The following is a 20941-nucleotide window of genomic DNA, read 5'->3' on the forward strand; positions in this document are numbered from 1 at the left end:
TAACTTAAAGAACCTAATAAAAATAAATAAAATATTCTGAATAATAAATAATTAATAAAAAATTCGAAATAAAAAAAAAATAAAATAACTAAAAATATAATAATTATTAAATTATATAAAATAATTGAAAATCTCTGTATAATGAAGTGAACAACCAAGAGGCAGACCTAAGGTATAGAAAATTAAAAAAAATAAATAAAAATAATGAATAACAGGAAATTCATAAATAATATGTAAATAATTTAATAACAAAAAGCTGGGAATTAAATTCTCTTGAGTAAATCGAAATATAATTTACCTGCTCCAGTTCTTCCCGTTCCAAATTGCCATTGTTATTTTGATCGTAGTGGGAGAACATGATGCTCACCAGATACTCTTTGCTATGATTATCCTGTGCCATGAGCCTCGCGTGATTATACAACAGCAAATTGTCCTAATAAAGATGATAAAAGAGTTTTTATTTTTCTCTCCATTCATTATAAAATATAAAACTTATTACAAAAAATATTTTCACTACAACATTTCTCTCTAATAATATTTTCAAATTCTTTTTATTTCCTCATCTAAATATTATAGAAAAAAGGAAAACTTAAATTCGAAAAATAATTAAGAATCTAGAAACAAAAATTATTTTCTAATTTTAAAAAGAAAATTTTTTATTCAATTAATTAAAAAATAAAATTACATGAAAGAATTTAATTATTTTCAAAAATTTCCATAAAATGCAATTTCAACAAGAATTTAAAATTCTCTAAAAATAATTCAATTATTCTCAAAATATTTTTAAAAAATTCTATATAAAAATTAAATTACTTTCAATGCAATTTTTAAATAATTATATTCGTCAAAAAAAATTGAAAGAATTCAATTATTTTCAAAAAAGTAATAAAATTCTTATAATGAATTCAATGATTTTGAATATTACATAATTTTAATAAAATTCTTTAAAGAAATTCCATTATTATCGAAACAACTTTAATTGAATTTCTCGAAAAAATTCCATTATTTTAAAATATTTCTATGAAATTCATCACAAAAATTTAATTATTTCTTAAAATTTTTAAAAATTCTCTCGAAACATTTTAATTATTTTTTTATAAAAAATAGTAAAATCTTTCTAAACAATATTTAACTATTTTTTTCAATAGTAAAATCTTTACAAAAATCCAATGATTTTTAAAACAATTTTAATATTGAATTCCTCGGATGAATTCAAATATTATTCTAAATATTTCCATAAATTTCAATTATGTCCAAAAATTGTAATAAATTCTTCGAAACAATTTTTAAAAATATTAGTAAAATTCTCCGCAAGAATTCAATTATTTTCAATTCACTTTTAATAAAATTCTTCTTAATAAAATTCAAATGCTTTATTCAAAATTTTCAATTCAAATTATTAAAGAAACTCCATTAGTTTAATAAAAAAAAAAAAAATTCAAAGAAATTCTTCAAAAGAATTTAATTAGGATTTTTAAAAATTTTAATAAAATTCTTTGTGAGAATTCAGTTATTTTTCTAAATAATAAAATTCTTTGAAGGAATTCTATTATCATCAAATTTTTTGACAAAAATTCTTTGCAAAAATTCGATGATTTTCAAATATATTAATTTTAAAATTAAAAATATTTGAAAAAAAAAATTATAAAAAGTTAATAATAATGCAATTTATTTTGCATTATTTTTGTTTATGAATCACAATTTTTTTAACAAAATTATTATTTTGTTGTAGAAAAAGAAGAAAAATATTTGCAAAATTCCTATTTTTTTTTATATCTTATTTTTGGAACATGATTTTCCACAGGAATCTTAATTCAAAAATTTCAAATTCAATAACCTTTTTTAAATTAAACAACTTATAAAAGTATTTGTTATAAAATATGAAGATATCGATTGCTTCGAGTCGAAGACTCGGGTTGATTGATTTCTTCATTTTTTATAATAATTAAAGATGATCAAGTAATAAAATCATTATTTTATATTATTTATTATTATAAGAATATTGTTACTGTAACTTCATCAAAATTATTTTCATCTAATTCAATTATTATTTTCTAGAATTTTAAATTATTTTTTATGAAAATAATTGAATTCCTTAAAACAAATTTATTATTTATAAAAATTATTATTTATAAAAATAATAATTGAATTCCTGTGAAATTTTTATTATTTATGAAAATAATTGATATTAGGACAAGAATTTTTTGACATTTAGAAAAATAATTAAACTTTGGAGAAGAATTTTGTTACTTATAAAGATAATTGGGATTTTTACAAAATTTTTTTTCAAATTTTGTACATAGTTGAATTTTATTTATTTTTTTTAAATAGTTGAATTTCTGCAATTATTTGTAATTTCTCCAAAATTGATTTTTTTTTAGTGTTTTCAACAAAAATTTGAATTAGAAAGTTTTAAAATTCTATTATTTTTAAAATTGCTAATTTTATTTAAAAAAGGCAGTTAGAAGTTAGCAAAGCGCGCGAATTGTTGCTAGTATTCAATTAATTAATAATTTAAATAAGTAAATAAAAAAAAAATTGGAATTTATTTATTTACTCACAATTAATTTGTTCAATTGATTAAATTATTGTTCAAATACCCTTAATAGACAATAAAAAATTTAATTTTTTGCAAGTCCGTTTAAGTAAATAAATAAATAAATAAATAAATAAATAAATAAATAAATAAATAAATAAATAAATAAATAAATAAATAAATAGATAAATAAATAAATAAATAAATAAATAAATAAATAAATAAATAAATAAATAAATAAATAAATAAATAAATAAATAAATAAATAAATAAATAAATAATAAAAACAATAATAAAAAAAATAAAAAAAAATTGTAATAACGTAATTATTGGTTCTTGGTAAAAGAAAAATAATTGTCGCTCGAATATAAAGTTAGACTATTGAAGGGGAAGAAAAAGGAATAAAAAGGAGTTTTATTTGTAAAGTATTGAAACGCAACGTTACCTTCATAATTTCATATTCCTGTGCAGAACAGTCTTCTGAATCGTACCTATCGGTCTCGACTACATTTTCTTTGATGTCATTTTTGCTATCGTCGTTTTTGATAATATCATCATCTAAACTCTTCGATGAAGGTGGAGTTGCATTTCCAAAAGGAAGTGCCTTTGGTGTCTCGTGATGCTCGTCTGAAATAAATCGTTCATTTCATATTTTATAATGTCTATATACCCATAATTATTTCTTTATTTTCAATAAGGTGCTCTAATTAAAATTATTGATGCAAAAAAATATCCTCAGTTTTTTTTTATTTTTTTTTTTTGATAATCTTTATTAATATATATTCAAATAGGTACAAAAAATGTAAATTATTTTTCAATTACTTTTAATTTTTTAATTAATAATTATAATTATAATAAAAATAATAATAATAATTATAATTATAATTATAATAATAATTATAATTATAATTATTATTAAATAATGAAATAATGATGAGTAATTATAATTATAATTATTATTAAATAGTCAAATAAAATGTAAATAGCAATTAGAAATAACTGACTATAATTGAAAATTAAAAATAAATAATCGACAATGATAAATAAAATATATTATTTAAAAAAAAAATTGTCCGATTTATTCGCTTCTACATAAAGTGTGTGTCTTGCATTCTGTTTGACAATTGAAAAAAGTTTAGAGACACTTTGAAAGAATATAAGACTCTATTATCAGAGTTTCTAAAGGAAACACCTGTTGACACATATAAGAGGAAGTACGTTCTCTTTTATTTCCTTTGAACTTTGGCAATTTGATGCGAGCCAACAGGAAAGGTGTTATTGCGTTCCGCTTTAGTGCCGAAGGACGTATAGGAATCTCTTTTTCGTAAACTCCACTATACACTACATTCTTGTTGTATATCTAGTTTTCGTTTGACCCCCAGCTCTATATATATACGAAAGCACAAATACTTTTCACTCAAGTGTGAAAACAAGACCTGACAATTTCTTGTCACTTTGTAAATTATTGTCTTTCTTTTACACTATTTCACCACCATTTTGCAATTTATTGAGAAAAATTGTGGAAAATAAAATAAAATTCCAATTTTATTTCCCTTTTTGAAAAAAAAGATATATTTTTAAACAATTTTCAAACGAATTTTTTTGTTTTAATTTTTTTATTTTCAATATTTTTTTTTTTTTTTTCTTTTATTAAATTGTACTAGCCAAATTATCAGTGCGGGAATGTTGCATTGCACTATTTATTCTAAACAATTTCAAGTCATTTTCATTTAAGTAATTTTTAAAATTTTAAAATTTTTTAAAAATTTTTATTATGACACGTAACTAAAAAAACTAATTAGAATTAAATTTTCAAATTATATTATATTTTTAAACTTTAAAGTACATAAAAAGAAACTTTAACAAATTTTTATACTATAATTTCAAATTTGACAACAGATTTTCAAAATTGAAAATAATTATAAACTTTCTTGTAACGAGGAAAATTGAATTTCACAAAAATTGTTATTTTATAACTAAAATTAAAAATAATCTTCATTACGAAAATTTTAATTATTCTGAAGAATAGAGAAGGTAAAAGAATTATTATATATATTCAACTTTCTGAACAATAAGAATATAAATAATATTTTTTTTAAGAGAATTTCCACTACTTTTATGTAATTCGCTAATTTTAAAAAAAAAAAAAAAAAAAAAAAAAAATCTATTTAAAAAAATTTTATGCAATTTATTTTTCACACAATAATTTAATTACTTATAATAATAAAATTTTTCATGAAAATTCAATTTAAAAAAGAAATTTTTTTAATTAAATTCTAAAGCATAAATTAAATTATTTTCATAAATAAAATAAAATTCATCGAAGAATTTCAATTATTTTCATTACTATTTTAAATTAATAATCGAAAAATTCAGTTATTTTCACAAATAAAGTTTTCCACAAGAATTCAATTATTTAGAATAATAAAATTTTTATAATATTTATTTTCGAAAAAATTAATTATTTAAAATAATGTTTATAAAATTCTTATAAAGAATTCAATTATTTTCAAAAATAATAAAATTTTTCACAGAAATTCAATTCTTTTTAAACATTTTAATAAACTTTTCCGCAATAATTCAATTATTTTCAAAAATAATAAAATTCTTCTCTGTAATTCAATTATTTTTTGAGAATTTATAATAAAATTCCTAGCAACTATTCAATTATTTTCATAAATAATAAAATTCATAGCAGGATTTCAATTATTTTTAATACAATTTTACAGGAATTGCTCGAAAAATGTAATTATTCTTAAAAACTGAATTTCAATTCCTCGAAAAAATCAATTATTTAAAAAAATGTTTTTTAAATATTTTTTGGAAGGATTGAATAATTATTTTTGAAAAATTTAATAAAATTATTCGAAAGAAACTAATTGTTTTAAATACGATTTTAATTAAATATTTTTTGAAATAATTAAATTATTTTTTAAAATTTTAATAAAATTTTTTCTAAGAATTCAATTATTTACACAAATAATTTTTAGAAAGAATTCAATTATATCGATAAATAAGAAAATTACTCCCCAAAAATTCAATTATTTTGAGGTATTTTAAATTTTATTAAAATTCTTTTCGATATTCAATTATTTTCAACATAAAATATTTTCATAAAATTTTGCAAAAAAATTGATAAAAATCATCCAAAATTAAATTATTTTAATAAATAATAAAATTGAAATGTCGAAAAATCAATTATTTAATAAAATTTTTATACAATTCTTCACAATAATTCAATTACTTTCACTAATAATAACATTTCTCATGGAAATTCAATTTAAAAAAAATTTGATGAAATTCTAAAAGGAAAGGATTCTAAAAGGATATTTAAAATTTCAATTAATTAATCGAAAAATTCAATTATTTAAAATTAAACTTTCATAATATTTATTATATTTCGAAAATATTTATTATTTATAACAATGTTTATAAAATTTCTTACGATGAATTCAATTATCTTTATAAATAATAAATTATACTTCTTCCAAATTCAATTATTATCAAAAAATTTTAATAAAATTCTTGACAAAAGTTCAATTATTTTCATAAATAATTTAATTCGTTGAAAGAATTTTATAATTATAATTATAATTTTATCAGTTATAAAATACTTCCAAAAAATTCCATTATTTTCAATATACAATTTTAATAAAATTTTCTTGATATTCAAAATTCTTCGCTAGAATTTAATTCATTTTTAACGAAATTTTAATAAAATTCTTTGCAAAAATTTTATTTTCCAAAAATTTCAATAAAATTCTTTATTAGAAAAAAATTTTAATTAATTACTTTTCGAAAAATTCAATTATTTTCGCATAAATAATAAAATAAATTCTTCTCAGGAATTCAATTATTTTTGAAAATTTTTATAAAATCCTTTGCAACTATATTCAATTATTTTCATAAATATTAAAATTCATCGCAGGATTTCAATTATTTTTAATACAATTTTACTGGAAATGCTGCTAAAATTTAATTATACCGAGTTTTAATTTCAATTCCTCGGCGAAAAAGTCAATTATTGAAAAAAAAGATTTTTTAAAATTCTTTAGAATAATTTAATTATTTACAAAAATATTAGAATTTTTCAAAGGAATTCAATTATTTTCAAATACCTATATTTTAATAAAATTATTCGAAAGAAATCAATTATTTTAAATAAACAATTTCAATAAATTAAATGCAGTGAACTGACACCTAGTAAAAAAAAATAAAATCCTATTTCTAGTTGATCGGACAAAAAATAATTATTTGTAAATAAAATATTTTCTCTGAAAATTTTTGTTATGCACAAAAAAAAAAATTGACGCAGAAAATGACAAGGAGAACGCATGTATTTAAAGAACGTATATTATAAATGAATGATAGATAAATATTGTCGAATAAAAGTTGAATAAATTATTTTTTTCACACACCTACCACCAACCATCGTAAAGTCTCATGAAAATAAGTAATTAAATTAGTGGGAATCTCAGCATGCCAAAGCTTTTAGCGAAAGAGTAATTTGTTCTAGTGTGAAAATGGGAATTCGATTTAAACTTGATCCTTCTGCGTTGCCACGTCAAAGCTTCACTCTCTCTCTCTCTCTCTCTCTCTCTCTCTTGAATCCCCCTTTTGCTTCTGATGGCATATTGCTTCCTTAATTGCGAATGATTATAGAGTCTCGGAGAAATTAGATTACTTATTAATTATCCCGCAGCATCACTTGGACTAACTGCGTATATACTTAGAACATTGTAATTTTTTAATGTTACCTCCCACCCCCCCCCCTCTCAATCTCCTTTCAGAAAATTAACAATATTATGTTTCAATATAATTATGTCTCATTTATTTTTGCGCGCAAATCACCTCTGATGTCGTGACGTATTTAAACTTTGATGGATTCAATTTCAAAAGAATTGAATTAAAGTTATTTTTATATTCAGAAAAATTACCTATAATGTTATACTGTATAGGATTACTCTTCATTTTTAGTTGAAAATAAGACACTTTTTGCCCTGATGACAATAAAAGTATTTTAGCGGGAAATGAAAATTTTTTTTTCAGTTGGCAAAGATTACTTTTTTTTTCTATTCAAGTTGAAAAATAAGAAATTTTTCCCACTAGTAGACAATGACGATGCTTTATTTTCTACTATATAGAAAATAGATGACACTTTTCCCACTAGGGGAAAATAGGATACTTTTACCACTAGTGGGAAAAGTCGACACTGTATACAAACTAATAGGTGACAATGAAACCCTTTCTTTATACACAATAGCAATCACAGTAAAACGTGAGGTGTTAAAATAACACCAGAATGAATTCAAATAATCAAATTCTTGTCAAAATTTCAATTATTTTCAAAAAAATTTTAAAATTCAATGCTTTTCAATATTTACTATTTCTATAAAGTTTTCCAATAGAATTCCATTTTTAAAAAAAAAAAATTTGAATAATATTCTACGCAAACATTCAATTATTTTCATAAATAATAAAAAATTTTACATGAATTCAATTATTTACAATTTTTTTCTTATAAATTTCTTCGCAATAATTCAATTATTTTTTTCATAAATAATAACATTTCTGCAGGGATTCAATTATTTTTATAAATAATAAAATTCTTATAGGACTTCAATTATTTACAATTTTTTTTTTATAAATTTCTTCGCAATAATTCAATTATTTTCAGAAATAATAAAATTCTTTTAGGAATTCAATTATTTACAATTTTTTGTTATAAATTTCTTCGCAATAATTCAATTATTTTCATCCTAAATAATAACATTTCTACAGGGATTCAATTATTTTTATAAATAATAAAATTCTTATAGGACTTCAATTATTTACAATTTTTTTTTATAAATTTCTTCGCAATATTTTAATAATATTTATAAATAATAACATTTTTACAGGGATCCAATTATTTTTAAAAATAATAAAATTCTTATAGGACTTCAATTATTTACAATTTTTTTTTATAAATTTCTTCGCAATAATTCAATTATTTTCAGAAATAATAACATTTCTGCAGGGATTCAATTATTTTTATAAATATAATAAAATTCTTTTAGGAATTCAATTATTTTCATAAATAATAAAATTCTTATAGGACTTCAATTATTTACAATTTTTTTTTATAAATATTTTCGCAATATTTTAATAATTTTTATAAATAATAACATTTTTACAGGGATTAAATTATTTTTAAAAATAATAAAATTCTTATAGGACTTCAATTATTTACAATTTTTTTTTATAAATTTCTTCGCAATAATTCAATTATTTTCATAAATAATAACATTTCTACAGGAATTCAATTATTTTTATAAATATAATAAAATTCTTTCAGGAATTCAATTATTTTCATATATAATAAAACTCATTTCATAATTTCAATTATTTTTAATGCAATTTTAATCGAATTCCTCGAAAAATGTAATTATTCTTACAAATTTTATTAAAATTCATCCCAAGAATTTAATGATTTAAAAAATTTGTTGATAACATTTTTTATGAGAGTTTTTAATTTCAAGAAACATGAAATTAATCAATTATTTATTTTTGTATTTAAATAATTGAATTCTCGTAGAATTTACTAATAAAAATGGTTTTAAAAATAAATTTCAGTTCAAATTTTAGATTATATTTAAATCTTAAAAGCACTATAATGTGGATTTTTAGAAACAATTAATTTTTGAAAAAGTTTTAAATTAAAATCATTGAAATTCTTAATTTTTCATATTTTTGACAAAACAATACTGTAGAATTAATTCTTTTTAAATGTTTAATAGGATTTTTATTGAAATTATTTCAAGTTTTTATTTTTCAATGTAATATTTAATTGCAGAATTTCCGAATAATTAAAATTTTGTAAAATTGAATTGTAAACGAATGAATCTGAAAATTCTCAAAGAACTTTTTTAAAAATTATTAAAAATAATGGATTTATTGAAAAATTTTAGTTAAAAACACTAGAAAAAAAATTTAATTTTAGAGAAGTTACAAATTATTGCAGAAATTCAATTATTTTCAAGAGAAATAAAATTCTTCTTAAGAATTCAATTATTTTAACTAATAATAAAACTCATCGCAGCGTTTCAATTATTTTCCATACAATTATAATTGAATTCCTTTGAAAAAAGTAATTATGTTCATGCAAGTTTTAATAAAATTCGACAAAAGAATTCAATTATTTAAAAAATTATGAACTAAAATTCTTTATAAGAATTGAAGGAAATTGAATTTTGAGAAACATTCAATTATTCGATAAATTATTTACTTTTGCATTTAAATAATTAAATTCTTGTAGAATTTTGTAATAAAAATTGATTTTCTTTTCATAAAAATGAATTTCAGTTAAAATTTTAGATTATAATTGAAAAAACAATATAGCGTGAATTTTTAGAAATAATTGAATTTTGAATATAATTTTTTTTAAAAAGTTTAATTGAATTTTCTTTTATATTATTTGAAGTTTTTATTTTGTAATATGCATTAAAAGAATTTAGGAATAATTGAAATTTCGTGAAATTGAATATTGTAAACAAATGGATTTGAAAATTGACAAAGAACTTTTTCGAAAATTGTTAAAAATAATAAATATGAAATAAAATTGAAGTTAAAAATTTTTAAAAATAATAATTGAATTAAAGTAATAAAAATAATTTAATCTGCAACAGTTTTTAATACCTCACGATTTACTGTGTATGTTTTGTCCCCTTGCGAAAAATAAGATACTTTTTCAACTATTAAAAAACATGAATTTTGGCCCCTAGTGGAAAATAAGACACTTTTCGCACTGGTGGCCAAAGGTAGTCCTTTCCTATTTAGTGGACAATGAAACAATTTTTCCTTTAGCAGTGAAAAATAATGTTTTATTTTCTAGTGTGAAAAATGGTATTTTTTGCTCTAGTGCAAAATAAAACACTTTTCTCACGGGTAAAAAATGAGCCATTTTTCGTACTTGTGGATAAAAACAGAATTATTCTCTAGCGGGGAATAAAATTTTTTTAGTTGTCAAATATAGTGCTTTGTCCACTAGTGGAAAATAAGACACTTTTCCCATACTATTAGAAAAAAGGCTTTTGTCGCCTACTGGAAAATGAAACACTTTTCCCACTAGTGGTAAAAGGTAATTTCCTAGAGAAAAATAAAGACACTTTTCTCACTAGTAAAAAAAATACCGATTTTGTTCCCACTGGGGAAAAATAAGACACTTTTCTCACTAGTGGAAAATACAACTCTTTTCACACTGGAGAAAAATATGACACTTTTCTCACTAGTGGAAAATACGTTACTTTATCCTCTAGTTGACAATAAAACCCTTTCATTCCACAATAGCAACGTTTGGTCCCCTGGTGAAAAATAAGACACTTTTCCTACAGGTTGGAAATGAGTAACTTTCCGTACTAGTGATTAAAAGTAGTAAATTTTCTTCTAGTGATAAATAAATAAATAAAATATAACACTTTTTCAGTTATCTTACAGAAAATTTTCAAAATAGTTAATAATTTTCATTGTAGAAGTTTTTCGTTGTATAATTTATTTTATTAATGTTATACTGCGCTTTTTATTTGTTTAAACAATTTATTATTGTTAACAATTAATTTTTTTCACCGTCCACTTGGAGAAATGCAGTTCTTTTTTTTCGTAATTTTGAAAATTTGTCGACCTAATTATAATTAAGTAAGTTTAGTAGTACAACATGAAGATATTTTACGAATTTAACAATTCGGCAATTGTTTAAACAAATAATTGTTGTTATTTACCATTTTTTGACCCAAAGCACCTAGAAACTTGCAGTTTTTTTCTTCTAATTTTGTAATTAACTAACCAGAGTAGTCTACATTAAGATGTTTTAAGAATTCAACAATTCGGCAATTGTTTAAACAAATAAATTGTTGTTATTTATTATAACTATTTACACAAAGCACTTAGAAACATGCAGTTTTCTTCTAATTTTGAAATTAACTAACTAACTAACAGCAATTGACAAAAAGATATTTTACGAATTTAACAAATCGACAATTGTTTAAACAAATAATTGTTGTTATTTACCATCTTTTGACCCAAAGCACCTAGAAACTTGCAGTTTTTTTCTAATTTTGCAATTAACTAAAACGAAGAGTATGAAATGAAAAGTTTTTCAATTTTAACAATTCAGAAATTGTTTAAACAAATAATAGTTGCTATTTACTTATTCTTGATAGAAATCACCTAGAAATTTGCAGTGTTTTTTTCTAATTTTGCAATCAACTAATACGAAGAGTATAAAATAAAGATATTTTATGTTTTTAATAATTCAGAAATTGTTTAAACAAATTATTGTTGTTATTTACTTGTTCTTGACAAAAAGCACCTAGGAATTTGCAGTTTTTTTTTCTAATTTTTCAATTTATCATTCCGAGTACTATAAAATGGAGATATTTTATGATTTTAACAACTGAGCAATTGTTTAAACAAATAATTGTTGTTATTTACTAAATCCTCACACAAAATACCTAGAAACTTGCATTTTATTTTCCAATTTTGCAATTAACTAATACGAAGAGTATGAAATAAAGACATTTTAAGATTTTAACAATTTAGAAATTGTTTAAACAAATAATTGTTGCTATTTACTAGTTCTTTGATAGAAATCTGGTAGAAACTTGCAGTTTTTTTCTAATTTTCTAATTAACAAGTACGAAGAGTATGAAATGAAGATATTTTAAGATTTTAACAATTTAACAATTGTTTAAACTAATAATTGTTCCTATTAAGTAACTCTCAATAGAAAGCACCTAGAACCTTGCAGTTTTTTTTCCAATTTTGCAATCAACTAATACGAAGAGTATGAAATAACGATATTTTATGATTTTAATAATTCAGAAATTGTTTAAACAAATTATTGTTGTTATCTATTAAAGCCTGAGAAAAAGCAGTTCGTTTCTAATTTTGCAATTAACAAATACGAAAAGTATGAAATGAAGATATTTTAAGATTTTAACAATTCAGCAATTGTTTAAACAAATAATTGTTGCTATTTACTAGTTCTTGATAGAAAGCATCTAGAACCTTGCAGTTTTTTTTTCCAATTTTGCAATCAACTAATACGAAGAGTATGAAATAACGATATTTTATAATTTTAATAATTTAGAAATTGTTTAAACAAATTATTGTTGTTATTTATTAAATACTGACAAAAAGCACCTAGAAACTTGCAGTTCGTTTCTAATTTTGCAATTAACAAATACGAAAAGTATGAAATGAAGAGATTTTAAGATTTTAACAATTTAGCAATTGTTTAAACAAATAATTGTTGCTAATGACTTATTCCTGATAGAAATCACCTAGAAACTTGCAGTTTTTTTTCCAATTTTGCAATTTATCAAAAGCTGTCAATGAGTATTATATTGCAAAATTGGAAACAAGAATAAATTATTTTAAACAATTTAATTATTATTAAACAATTATCATATTGGTAAATTGTATAAAAAAAAATTAATTGACTACTTAAAATATTTATTATTCCTTCTACTAATTTTTTTCATTTCAAACTAGAACAAAAGGGGAAAAAAAACTTCCCCACTGGTATATAAAGTTTCCAGGCGAAAAATGAACCGAGATAATTTTTTTTAATCACCACATTCTTCTTGTTTGTTTTTTTAACCCTTCTCTCTGTAATTATATAGTGGAGCTTTAAAAAAGAATTATCCCTTTTAGCGAGCTTGTTAGTTTAATTGGAAAAGATTGAATCTATAATCTATGGGATTATTCACTATATTTATAAACTTCGTCAAAGTTGTCATCGGTGGGAAATTTCCATTACAAATGAAAATCAGAAGCTGTATCGTGGTATATATTCGCATTCAATGTATATTTGAAGCTATATTGCTGGTATACATATGAAGTTAATAGTATATTCGATAGAGGGAACACGATATATATATAGGCGTAGGTGTATATAACGGAAAATCGTACTATCCAGTTTAGTATTGAATACGAAATATTTAACTTTTGTGTATGGTGGATATGCACCCGCAGTTGAATCACGCTTCTATGGATATTCTTCTAAAACTAGTTTCGCACCAATTTCATACATGTCGGAGCCAAATGTCGGGAGAGTGGAGAGTTGACCTCACTCTCTCTCACTCTCGCAAGCTCAACTGCCTCTCTTTACCATTTTTAGTTTTCATCTCAAAACATATTTTTATTCTATGTACTTCAACTTCTGATCTTTTGCTATTTTTCGTCTCACTGCTTTTTCAATATCCGTTTTAGAACTCTCGCTCTTTTACTATCTCGTATATATATACTATATAATAAACGTGTATGTTCATATAAAGAAAAATTTCTTTTATGATAAATAACATTTTTTTTTTGTTTATACATTTTTCAATTTCTTTTTTTTCAATTAACTTTATACGAGGTAATTTTTTTCTTTTTTTTTATCTTTGCTTCTGTATTGGATAGGGAAAAAGTTAATTGGCCACGCGGTTTTTTATAGTAAAAAAAAAAACATTATTTTAACTTTTTTTTCGAGAGAGAAAGAGATTGGTAGAGGAATTTATTGCATCAATCAAATTTTAGTTTTTGATTAAATCAAGATAAATCGTGTACGCTTCTTTTTTAGGGGGAAAAAGTATTGGTTTTTTTCTGATAATTGATTTTTTTTTATGTTGAGATGTACTGTTTTTTTTTTTTTTTTTTTTTTTTTTGATTAAAAAGATAAATTTCTGAAGAGAAAAATTTGTAGGGGAAAAAATAACACTTTTTTGCACTAGTGAGAAAAGTGGTAAATTAAATTTGTCGACTAAGAAACTTATTTCAGACGATTCACAAAATTCATAAATTAATATAATTATTAAATTAAATTATTCAAATTTTCAAATTTTTGTTCAATACATATATAAATAATTTGATTGAAGAATTTTTGGAATAATCGATTAAATTTTGTAAAATTGAATTGTAAACAAAAGGATATGAAAATTTTCAAAGAAATTACAATAATAAATATTCACTAATTAAAATATTCCTTAAAATTGAAAATAATCCTCAAAATTTCTACTGTAATTAAATGGAAAAAAAATAAGAAAAAAAAATTGTATTAATCATGTAGATGAAAGTGATACTATATTACCAGCAGTATAAGTTAGCGGTGCGAATTTTTTTTTTCTCTCCCGTTGAACGCGCAAAAAGATTTCGCGAATTCAGACTCTCTCTCTCTCTCTCTCTCTCTCTCTCTCTCTCTCTCTCTCTCTCTCTCTCTCTCTCTCTCTCTTTACGGATGCTATGCTCTTACTGCTTGTTTGTTTTTGTTTCTCCTTTTTTCTTCTCAATTTAGAAAAAAAAAAAATCTTTCCTTTTTTTCCCCTTCTTTCTTGTTTTCATTACCGCGGCAAGAATCTTCATTCTTTTTTTCTTCTTTTCCGGCACTCTTTTCGCTTTGCTGTGTTCTCATAGGCAAAAGAGCGTGGATGCCCATAAATCCTTTTGCCCTCCTCCCTCCCCCCTCTCCTAGTTCCTCTCTTTCTGCATATAACGTTTCACGAGAACATTTGCATCGGGAGCAATCCTCCTCCACCAAAAGTGTATAAATCAGCCGCCTGATGTGAATTTATCCAAGAAGATGAAACATTTCTTTTCTTATTCTGTAAAAAATTCAATTATCTCCCCTTGGGCAAATATTCATGTCGATTTTACTTCTAATCGAAACGATTTCAATTTATCTTTTACGCAGTCCCTTTAAAGACACTTCGGAATGATTCTCTCTTAAATTTTTTTTTTTCAATTTTTCTTCCTTTTGTCTTTGAAATTTTTTTTTTCTATTTTATTTCTCATGAGAGTAGAAAGTACCTCCTTTTAGCCACTAGTGGGAAAAGTGTTTCATTTTCCATTGGGAACAAAACTATTTACTACTTTATTCATAAAATTCTTTGACACAATTCAATTATTTCAAAAATTTTCCGAAAATCTTGAGAATTCAGTTAATTTCACAAATAATTAAATTCAAATATTTTCAATATCTATTATTTTATTTATTTATTTAAATATTATACAAATTTATATATTTTAAAATAAAATTTCTCACAAAAAAATTCAGTAATTTAAAAAAAATTTAATAAAATTCTTGAAAAAGAAATTAATTATTTTCTAAAAATTTGTTTATAGGAATTAAATTATTTTCATAAATAATAAAATAATTCATCGCAAGAATAAATTCAATTATTTTTAATAAATTTTAATAAAATTCTTTATACGAATTGAATTATTTTCTATGTAATTTTAATTTAATTCGACGAAAAAATTTGCAAGAATTAATTTTTTTTTTTAATTTTAATAAATTTTTCGTAGAAATTCAATTGTTTTCATAAATAATACAATTCTTTAAATGAATTCAATTATTTTAAATATAATTTTAATAAAACTCTTCGAAAGAATTCAATTATTTTCATAAATAATAAAATTCTTCAGAGGAATTCAATTATTTTCAATATACAATTTTAATATTCAATTCTTTGAAATTTTATAATTATTTTCGAAAATTTACACAAAATTTTTCAAACTAATTTACTTATTTTAAAAAATTTACTAAAATTCAAAGCTAAAATTTCAAATAATATCATGAATATAATCAAATTTCCAAAATAATTCAACTTTTAATAATTATTCTTTTAAATTAAAATGAAAAAAAGAATTCAATTATTTTTAAAAATTATAAAATTTTTTACTGGAATTCAATTATTTAAAAAAAAGTTAAATAAAATTCGTGACAAGAATTCAATTATTTTCGTAAATAATTAAATTCGTTTCAAGAATTCAATTATTTTTATAAGAAATTAAAATTCGTTGCTAGAATTCAATTTTTTTTAAATCCAATTTTAATTAAGTTATTCGAAATATTTGAAGTATTCTTTTTAATTTTTATAAAATAAAAAAAAGAATTCAATTATTTTTACAAACTATGAAATTTTTTACTGGAATTAAATTATTTAAAAAAAAGTTTAATAAAATTCGTGACAAGAATTCAATTATTTTCGTGAATAATAAAATTCGTTTCAAGAATTCAATTATTTTTATAAAAAATTAAAATTCGTTGCTAGAATTCAATTTTTTTTAAATCCAATTTTAATTAAGTTATTCGAAATATTTGAATTAATTCTTTTAAATTTTTATAAAATAAAAAAAAGAATTCAATTATTTTTACAAACTATGAAATTTTTTACTGGAATTCAATTATTTAAAAAAAAGTTTAATAAAATTCGTGACAAGAATTCAATTATTTTCGTGAATAATAAAATTCGTTTCAAGAATTTAATTATTTTTATAAAAAATTAAAATTCGTTGCTAGAATTCAATTTTTTTAATCCAATTTTAATTAAGTTATTCGAAATATTTGAAGTATTCTTTTTAATTTTTATAAAATAAAAAAAAGAATTCAATTATTTTTACAAACTATGAAATTTTTTACTGGAATTCAAGTATTTAAAAAAAAGTTTAATAAAATTCGTGACAAGAATTCAATTATTTTCGTAAATAATAAAATTCGTTACAAGAATTCAATTATTTTCATAAATAACAAAATTCGTTGCAGATATTTAATTATTTTTATAAATACTAAAATTCGTTACAAGAATTTAATTATTTTCATAAATAATAAAATTCGTTGCAGGAATTCAATTATTATTTTTACAAATAATAATATGAATAAAAGAATTATTTAACTAAAAATTACATTTTTTTCTTTTTTTACTCACAGTAGTAACTAAAAATAAAAAAAAAATTAAGAAGAAAATAAAAATAATTTTTGCGAAAAAAAAATTCCTTCGAGCCGGATTTGAACCAGCGACCTATGGATAACCGTTAATTTCAAATTTTCCAACTACAGTCCACCGCTCTACCAACTGAGCTATCGAAGGCTGATGGAATTTCTTTTCATTCACTTCGTAATTTTTTAACGATAACCTCATTTTTCATACAGACTTTACTTTCTCTTTTCAAATAAGTTTCAGTTCAGTCTTTCTTTTTCTTATCCTTATCAACGGTCAACAGTTATTTTACAAATACAAACGAATTTTGTACAATTTTCACGCATAACTTTAATTAACGAACGTATCTTCGAAACTAATTCAAATTCTTCTAGGGTAAAATTTACTATTCCTATAAGCTATTATAGTGAATATAGTAAACAATTAAGAAAAGTGAACAAAAATTGGAGAGATTTTAGATTTTACTAAAATGGTACGGTAAAAGTTAGTGTACGTTCTTTTTCCGTGTATAGTAAATTCAGGAGTAAAATAGATTAGTAAAAATATATTAATGAACCTAAATTAAATTCTCTTGAATTAGGAAGTTAAAAAAAAATTCCTTCGAGCCGGATTTGAACCAGCGACCTATGGATAACCGTTCATTTCAAATTTGCCAACTACAGTCCACCGCTCTACCAACTGAGCTATCGAAGGCTGTTGAAGTGAAATATTTTTTAACCTAAATTGATGCAGTATTTTTTATCAATTTATAACAAATTTTTCCAAATCAGAAAGCCAAATAATACGAGTTTAAGATCATTATTTAAGTGAAGAGAAAAAGTTGAATAAAAAGTATTTTTACTCTTTTTTATATCAATTTTATAACATTTCTATATCAAAGGTTGAAAAGGTCACTAAAATTTATGTACTTCTAATCAGTTCGTTTAGTTCAATTATAATATCAAAGTAAATATTGATAATTGCAATCACCTTCGCTTCTTCCTCGAAGAGATAATTTGGCCAAACCTCTTAAATATTGCAAAGTTCATTACATTTTATGCTGAAAAATAGATTAAATAAATTTTAAAGTTTAAAATCATACTCTCTAGACTAAAATTAAACTTTCAAAAAAAAAAAAAAAAAAAACTGTGAATAGAAATAATAATATTAATAATAACAGGATTTCAACTTATTTTTCATTAAAAACAAAAAAAAAGACTAAAAACAAAATAATAAATATCATCTAAACAAACCGTAAAATAGGCCTTTTCATTATCTTACAAATGAATATTTAATACGGTCAAACAAACAAAAATCACTAAAAAAAGACTAAAATCGAAACAAAAATTTTGAATTGCTAACGTATGCAATACAAAACGCATTTCTTTAGCGTAAAAACAAAAATTTACCTGAAATGTGTTATTGCGCTTCAAAACGATAACAATGCTTTTGGAACTCTCAGGTAAACTACCTGACATTAAGACCTTCCAATGTTTTGTTAACTTGAAAAGGGTGATTATCATTGGCTAGTGGAGGATTAAAATAACAATACAGAAAAGAATTAACTCTATAATTAAATGTTAAATTAAAATACCAAAGGGATTGTTTTGAAAATTTTGTGTCTGTAAAACCTATAGTACAGTTCATTTGGTAAAGAATCTATTTACAAGATCCATTATACAATCTACGATTATGAATGAGAAAAAAGAGAAAGGCAAGAGCAGTAAAAGAAAAATACTTTCAAAATAAGATGAGAATAAGGTAATTATAAACAATTTTCGACGAATTTCAAGAGTGAGAGAAAATGTTTTTACAACAGCCTTCGATAGCTCAGTTGGTAGAGCGGTGGACTGTAGTTGGCAAATTTGAAATTAACGGTAATCCATAGGTCGCTGGTTCAAATCCGGCTCGAAGGAATTTTTTTGCCTTTTCCATTTATTCGGAAACTTACGAGTTTTTCTATTTTACAATTTTTTTTTATTTATTACTTAATATACAAATTTGGTTAAATTCAATTAAGTACATAAATAATTATAAATGTTATTAATGTAAATTATTTTATATTTAGGTCCAGTTTCACCAACTCCAATTAAAAATTAATCAACGATTATAAAGTCAATTTAAACTGATCATGATTGGACGGTTAAGTTAATCATTAATCAATTAATCATTAATTAAATCATTAATTAAAAGTTAATCATTACTTAACTTTTCATCGGCGTTATTAAAATCGATCCTTAATAAGAATCTTAATTATTATTATTTCTTAATTTTCGTTTCAATAAAAGCGTTTTACAAAATGAATTTTATACATTTAGTCAGAAAGTTGTGGCGTACATTGATAATAAAAGGCCGCCAAAGAGAAAGGAAATTCGGTTGAAAAAATAAGGTCAACGTTAAAAAATTTTCAAAGCAAAGAAAAAACACTAACATCAGCCTTCGATAGCTCAGTTGGTAGAGCGGTGGACTGTAGTTGGCAAATTTGAAATTAACGGTTATCCATAGGTCGCTGGTTCAAATCCGGCTCGAAGGAATTTTTTTTTAACTTCCTAATTCAAGAGAATTTAATTTAGGTTCATTAATATATTTTTACTAATCTATTTTACTCCTGAATTTACTATACACGGAAAAAGAACGTATACTAACTTTTACCGTACCATTTTAGTAAAATCTAAAATCTCTCCAATTTTTGTTCAATTTTCTTAATTGTTTACTATATTCACTATTATAGGAATAGTAAATTTTACCCTAGAAGAATTTGAATTAGTTTCGAAGATACGTTCGTTAATTAAAGTTATGCGTGAAAATTGTACAAAATTCGTTTGTATTTGTAAAATAACTGTTGACCGTTGATAAGGATAAGAAAAAGAAAGACTGAACTGAAACTTATTTGAAAAGAGAAAGTAAAGTCTGTATGAAAAATGAGGTTATCGTTAAAAAATTACGAAGTGAATGAAAAGAAATTCCATCAGCCTTCGATAGCTCAGTTGGTAGAGCGGTGGACTGTAGTTGGCAATTTATGAAAATAGTAATCCATAGGTCGCTGGTTCAAATCCGGCTCGAAGGAATTTTTTTTTCGCCAAAATTTTTTTCATTCTCTTCTTAATTTTTTTTTCTTTTTTTAATTAATACTACTGTGACCAAAAAAAAAAGAAAAGAAATGTAATTTTTAGTTAAATAATTCTTTTATTCAATTTATTTATTATGCTTATTCGAAAGTGACGAGCACATCCAAATATTATTTTATTTCATACAAAATTTTGTCCCTCTACTGATTTCAATTTATTAACTTGCGAATAGAATGCAGATAAAAAAATATACTTAAAAATTTTCTACTTAAAGAGATATTTAATTATTCTTTCAATGACATTTTTTTAAATTGAAAAATAGTTTCTAGAGGATAAAATGGTGGTTTAATTTCTCCACCTGAGAACGCCAAGGTCACCACCAGGTGGCACGGAAAATTCCAAGAAAGGACTAAACTGCCATCTGGGGGTGACCTTGGCGTTCGCAGGTGGAGATTATCATCTCCATATTGAATCTCAAATTGTTCGCTATTTTCGTAACTCTATAAATAATTCTATTATCCCTGTATTTATTAGATAATTAAATATTTATGAAAAATTAAGCAAAATAATTATAGGACAAAATTAGAGTCGTAGCCAAAAAATATATTTCGAGAGGGGGA

At 22.2% G+C, this 20941-nt stretch overlaps 1 protein-coding gene and 5 non-coding genes across 7 annotated transcripts in view; 3 read left to right on the top strand and 3 right to left on the bottom strand.

Moving 5' to 3' along the window:
• The window catches only part of LOC122505523 (follistatin-related protein 5-like), a 477342-nt gene that overhangs the window by 24713 nt on the left and 431688 nt on the right, over positions 1 to 20941 (bottom strand). For both annotated transcript variants that reach the window (XM_043617200.1, XM_043617201.1), the window contains 2 exons: positions 2982 to 3163; positions 299 to 433 (listed from right to left, as the gene is read on the bottom strand). In XM_043617200.1, the coding sequence (XP_043473135.1) occupies positions 299 to 433; positions 2982 to 3163 (317 nt within the window). The remainder of the gene's footprint in view (positions 1 to 298; positions 434 to 2981; positions 3164 to 20941) is intronic.
• On the bottom strand, positions 17328 to 17424 carry Trnay-gua. The gene is made up of 2 exons: positions 17388 to 17424; positions 17328 to 17363 (listed from the first exon to the last, which is right to left on the bottom strand). It is a non-coding gene; the product is annotated as a tRNA-Tyr (tRNA).
• On the bottom strand, positions 17871 to 17967 carry Trnay-gua. Its single transcript has 2 exons — positions 17931 to 17967; positions 17871 to 17906 (listed from the first exon to the last, which is right to left on the bottom strand). It is a non-coding gene; the product is annotated as a tRNA-Tyr (tRNA).
• Trnay-gua lies at positions 19073 to 19169 on the top strand. Its single transcript has 2 exons — positions 19073 to 19109; positions 19134 to 19169. It is a non-coding gene; the product is annotated as a tRNA-Tyr (tRNA).
• Positions 19690 to 19786, top strand: Trnay-gua. Its single transcript has 2 exons — positions 19690 to 19726; positions 19751 to 19786. It is a non-coding gene; the product is annotated as a tRNA-Tyr (tRNA).
• On the top strand, positions 20226 to 20320 carry Trnay-gua. The gene is made up of 2 exons: positions 20226 to 20262; positions 20285 to 20320. It is a non-coding gene; the product is annotated as a tRNA-Tyr (tRNA).

Source organism: Leptopilina heterotoma, unplaced genomic scaffold (assembly GCF_015476425.1).
Source record: "Leptopilina heterotoma isolate Lh14 unplaced genomic scaffold, ASM1547642v1 Lhet_36, whole genome shotgun sequence".
Lineage (NCBI taxonomy): Eukaryota > Metazoa > Arthropoda > Insecta > Hymenoptera > Figitidae > Leptopilina > Leptopilina heterotoma.